The 6,000-nt window shown below is 34.4% G+C and overlaps 1 protein-coding gene across 4 annotated transcripts in view; it reads left to right on the top strand.

Annotated features, from left to right (window-relative positions):
* The first annotated feature begins 1,847 nt into the window (after positions 1-1,847).
* LOC131034297 (plant-specific TFIIB-related protein PTF2) overlaps positions 1,848-6,000 on the top strand; it is an 83,808-nt gene continuing 79,655 nt past the window's right edge. For all 4 annotated transcript variants that reach the window (XM_057965927.2, XM_057965856.2, XM_057965801.2 and 1 more), the window contains exon 1: positions 1,848-2,250. In XM_057965927.2, the coding sequence (XP_057821910.2) occupies positions 1,984-2,250 (267 nt within the window). In that variant the 5' untranslated portion in view covers positions 1,848-1,983. The remainder of the gene's footprint in view (positions 2,251-6,000) is intronic.

The raw sequence follows: 6,000 nt of genomic DNA, 5'->3' as shown, positions 1-6,000 counted from the left end.
GATGACCCTAACAAGTCAGCCTCAACAACATATTGCGGCGAAATCAATCCAAACTAGGAGATAGGGCAAACATAAAATAACTTATTGAATCTTTCTACGTAACTCCAAACATCAAACATATTGGCGCACATCTTCTCAAGTCAAAATCAGGGTACAACATGTAGCATTTAACTAGCTGGCCGAAAAATACAAAATCCAAAAGTATTTACACAATGTGGCTCATATTGATACATAGCAAAGCCCAAAGACAACTCATCATAACCTCTAATGCTAACGCATACCCCCAAATGCATAACACAAATAAGAGAATAGGGTATGTTGGCTAGACAACCAAAAATCAACCTAAAAACTAATTCCAAATAATATGCAACACCAAAAAGATCATCTATTGTCATGTGAACCACATAAAAACATTCCTTGGACATTCAACTACATTTCCATATACTTCTTTGATATTGTGCCAAAACAAGCTAGCACAAGGTTAAACATATACTTAGTTCTGTATAATTAGAAGGAAAAACTACACAATCATGAGATGGAGCATTGTCAAATATACTTGTGATACACTTCATTATTTGAAAATTGAGCCGAAGTAGTGCACAAGCAATACAAGAATGTTTTGCCAAGTTGTTAAAGCATAAACAATAACGTGGAGAACTGAGAAGCATTTTCTGGACTAGTCTTGACAAGCAACTAAATTGCCAACATACTGCATTTATGAAAATAAATCACAACAACACCATAGACTTGAAAAGATAGGAGTATAATGTCCACAACACATACAAGCTAACTCCCAAACAACAAGACCATATCTATAAGCACAAAGCAATGTAGAGCATTCTCCCAGACATTCTTCAAAGCACTTTTCTACATTTTCACACTTCACCAACCCATAGAGATGAAAACATCCTTGTTGCACCATTTTTTCACTCAAGAACAACAAGAGAGATAAAACAACTTGTAGCATGCACAAGACCATCAACAACATATCCACTTCATCACAATACTTCTAATCCTTATCTTAATACTTGTAATCCTCGTCTTAATACTTGTAATCCTCATCTTAATATGATATTATCTCTGTTGACATATCACAAACACATCTGATTATTATACTTTCATAAATCTCATCATTAACATAACATCAATGACAACACAACATGCCAAGGATTGACACCAATGATTCTAAAATAAACAAAAAACCTGCATTAAATATTATAAATATACAAATTTCATGATTACAATATTATAATCAATAATTATTTCTATCCATCAATCTAACTGCACTTTTCTCCTCATTCCGAGAAATTCATAATATTTCTTCAATGACAAAATAATTTTCCATAACATTTTGAAAAATAGTATTTATATATGAGATATCATACATCTACAATATTTATTAATCAAGATCTACAAATTAAATGACTATTAATAAATAATTTAATGTTATGAATGCTATTAAAATGTTTTCATTAACAATAAAAGAATAATAAAACCCCAAAAATACTTAACTATTAAATTTTTTTATTCACAATTTAAAAAAATTCATGAAAAATAACAATAATTTAAAAAAATCTATAATAATTAGAAAAATAACATGAAATAATTCTTAATCCATAACCTAATTAAAATCTTTCATTCATAGTAACATTAATAGTTCTTGATCCATGAACTAATTTTTAATTTTATTTATGCTATTGAAAATTTGATAAAACCTAGAAATACTAAAAATTCAGATGAGACCGCAAAAATCTCTATAACTTTGGTGAAACGATTTGCCTCCAATTTTAAGAGAATGCTTTAACGGCCACCTATAAATTTAACCCGACGTTTAGAGGTTGCTTAAATGAGCTTAAAAAACATTGAAAACTTTATCTTTTGGTAATGTGGGACAAACTGAGATTGAGCTCAAATCTCCGTCCATAGCCGAAGGGGAGTGCCCGATAAAGAGCCTCCTCGCAATCTGTCGAAAACGTGTGCAGAATGGAAGAGACATTGCAATGTGACAGGTGCGGAGAGAAAGCAGTGACAACGGATGTCATTACGGGGATTGTGGTTTGTGAGTCGTGTGGGTGTGTAAAGGAAGATTCAGCTTTCACGGCGGCGTGGGACGCCGCAACAGGAGAAGGCTTCGGAAATTTTGTGTCCGCTACAGACACCGGCGCCCGCGCTTCCCGTCTTTATTCAACCAGGCGTAATGGCCGCTGGGTTCACAGCGCCGGAGAATACGATTATCATGAAAGGAAACAAGTATGAATGTTTTTCAGTTTCCTTTTTTTTTAATAATTTATTATTTCGGGTGCTCATCTGTCCAGTAATTTTGTTTTTTAAATTAAAACTAGGGAGGATACTGGCAGGGAAATTGATCTTTTTTTTTGCAAATGTAGTAATGGCAGGTGAATCTTTTCAGTTAACAAAAAAATTAGAAACACGTCTATTTCATGCTACTTTGGTATCGGTGCGGGGACTGGGGTATCATTATATTAGATTTGAATACATTAATAAGGGTTTGGCTATATTTTATATATAAATTTAGCAAAAAAAGTGCGGGTACAGGGACATTGACAAGGTCACGGACTCGTACTCATTCATATTGCGGTGTTTTAGGGTCTATTTATATATTTCAAATATAATTTTGATGATTTTTTTCTCGGAAGTTTTTCTAATTGTTGAATCTAATTTTCTAAAATGTTTGTGTTAAATTAATTAGTTCAACAAAAAAAGGACCATAAAAAGTATTCTTCTGTATGGCATAAGCTTGACCTCGTAAGATTTTAACATAGAGCACAGTTGAATGTAACCTGTGGTCGTTGTAACCTAACCTTGCCACATGTTTGCTGAAATTATGGATTGCCTTATAGTGGTGGAAGGATTTGTAAGGGGATGTGTACCTGGGATGTTATGGAGATGCTTGGAAACATCCCTAATCCATCCCCTAACCTTGCCCTCTGATAGGAAACACACCCAAATGTGTCAAAAATGTCAGGAAACGTCCGGGGAGGGTCAACCATCCCTGGATAGAAAAGGAAATAAAAATGGCCCAAGTTTGATTAAGAAAAACAAACAAACAGAGTGTTGGGGGCTCTTGTGGGTCTCCACACCACTTTCATAAGCCAAAAACAGCCCAATTTTATTCCCATTGACCAAACTTTCAAACACAAAAAAGCAGCTGCCAAAAAGAGCAGCAGCAGCAGGCAGTTGAACTTAAAGGTAGAAAATAAAAAATTTAGTCAGACATTTGAACATTTCAGATTTGACATCCAACATGATTAGTGACAAGGAGGGCATCAGCATTATTGGTGAGAAGAAGGCAGCACCAGAGGTAGGGTGTCTTTGTTTTTATATTTGCAGATAAAAAAAAAAACTTTCAAGTTTCAAGAGCAATTGTTTTTTTTCATTTTAAATTAGCTCTTTGTACTATTTTTCTCTCAAACAACAAAATGAGCTATAGTGAGGGTAGTGGTAAAGATGAAAATGTTAGATCTAGCATGGTACAAAGAAGAGCTTTGAGTTGGGTTGTTCAGGGAGTGGGTGTGGGTGTGATGTGGGAAAGCCACATAAACATGTTTGAAGGTCCTTCTGTCCTTATAAGAATTAATGTAAAGACTCAATTCAAACCAATTAAACCTCTTATGCAATTTGTAGCTGCTTGAGACAAAGATAAAAAAATGAATTCAGGGTCGAGTAAAATTTATTTTTGTCATTTGTGCAACAAATATTTCAGAGGGAGCTACACTAAACTGTCTAGTCACCTCTTGGGCATTACTAGATAAGGGATTATCTTTTTTGCAAAGATAACCATAGTTGATAAGGCAGAGATAAATTGATCTTTTATGAAGGGTGAAACAAGATCTAAGGGGATGCAATTCTATATTATCTTCTATGCCATCCATGATTGCTAGTAGGGAGCTTTCTACAAAAGGAGAGAGGAAGACTAGCAAGAGGATAGAGACAATTGCAATGATATTGAATGTGAAATCACTGCAAGTGGTAGATTCTTTAGTTGCCAAAATTTTCTTTGCATATGCCATCCCATTTCGTGTGGCACGTTCGCTTTATCTCAAACAAATTTTGAAAAAAGCAAATATTGCTGGTCCTTCACATGCCCCCCTTGGAGAACATAAATTACACACCAATCTACTTGATAGAAAGTACTCTAAGGTTAGTTTGTTGATATAGGACATGAGGTAAACTTAGTTAAGGATAGAATGTTCTATTATCATTGATGAGTAGACCAATATTAGATATCAACCACTCATCAATATCATTTTCACATGTGCAAATTGACTTTTATTTTCTTAGAGCTATTGATTGTCCAAGAAAGTGGAAGGATGCAAACTTTCAATTTAGATTTTGATGGATGTTGTAGAGGAAGTTAAGGTCTCAAATGTTGTACAACAATTCAACATGTGTGTAAATTAGCTAACATGATGGTGGAGAGTGCTTATGAGCATATTTTGGACCCTTTCTTTTGTTTATGCATTTGACACCTTAAAAGTTGTAGGGAAGATAGTTTGGGTGAAGGGAGTGGTGGCAAAAAGTGAGACAAAAGTTTATTTGCAACTACCACACCTCATTTGCTCTCTTTAATATTTTTTTGTTGAAAAAGTTCCTTAAACTAGTGGAAACTAGATATGACAACTATTTTATTTTTTAAGAGAGGATGCTTGAGGTGTAGGAGCCTTTACAATTAATGATGGTTAATCCAAAGTGAGGTATATGACCAGAGGTGAACAAAGCTTACGAAGTGCGAAGCAAACATTACAATGTCCCTTTTTGAATAGGCAACTTAGAGTAGCATTGAGTGAGTGGATCGATGATGTAAGAATAGTTAAGGTTAGTTAAATAAGGAGACAGGGTGAATGAGTTAGTGAGAGCTAGTTGAACATGAGACGCTGCATATTAGTTAGGGTTAGTTAAATAAGGATGAATGTGTTAGTTAATTGCCATTGATTGAGATTGGTTTGCCCATGATTGAGGAATCATAGAGTATATAGGAAGTATTGTGAGGAAAAGAATAACAAACTCATAATTTTCATAAAAAAAAGAATCAACTTTATTCTTAGATTTGTGATGTCACAACTTGTGGTGTTTGGACATAGAGCCCTTCAAGCATGTCAACTTGATTTCCTGGGGATAGAGACTCTAAGGAAGTAGTTTGTGGTCTTGATTTCTTTGGGATGGAGGCAGTTGGAAATGCTTCATGGTGTAGAGTGATAGCACGATCATACAGAGTGGCATCCACCATTAGAGTGTTTAGATTTGTTGCAGAATGTCAATGATCATTAAGGCATTCGGATTTGCATGCTAGGTGCAATCAATGAGTTGTATCAATCTAGTGTAGTCAATGCTTTGTGTGTATTTGAATTAAATTCAAAACAATGAATGATTTGTTGCTGGAGTATTTTTGGGTCTGTTTTGTCTTTTATGCATTTAGTTTGGGTCTTTACAAAAGTTTCTTGATGATGATTGGTGGTCCATTGTGAGGTAAAATACTGCTGATTATAACATTAAATTATTAATTTATTAGTGTTTATAACTTGTAAATTATTTATTCGTATTAGTATTCATTTTTTCTCGTTTGAATCTTACTCCTTTTTAAATTTTTTGTTTGCAAATATGTTTGCTCCTTCATTTCCCATGTTGTATGGATCATTGGATATGTTTATATAGAGTCTTCTAGCCTTAATGGGATGTACAAGATGCTTGAAGACATGCTTGAGTAGATGAAGCGTGCAATTCATTGTAGTGATCCTGATTTCGGATCATATGAGAAGCATATGAGGCCTATTGTAATGCAATGGTCCAACACTATGAACACCTTGTCTCATGTGGCAGTAATTCGTTCTCCTAGAGTTAGTCTACATATAACTTCATTTAGTTAGTCAACTGTCAATAGGAATAGACTTCCCTCTAGATGCATGGAGAAGATGGTGGTTGTGCATAGTGCTTTGTGACTTAAGGATTGATAAACTCTTGAGTATTAACAAATTTTATCTT

Source organism: Cryptomeria japonica, chromosome 11, assembly GCF_030272615.1.
Source record: "Cryptomeria japonica chromosome 11, Sugi_1.0, whole genome shotgun sequence".
NCBI lineage: Eukaryota > Viridiplantae > Streptophyta > Pinopsida > Cupressales > Cupressaceae > Cryptomeria > Cryptomeria japonica.
The sequence above is the reverse complement of the archived record's forward strand: the minus strand, read 5'-3'. Positions and strand labels throughout refer to the sequence as shown.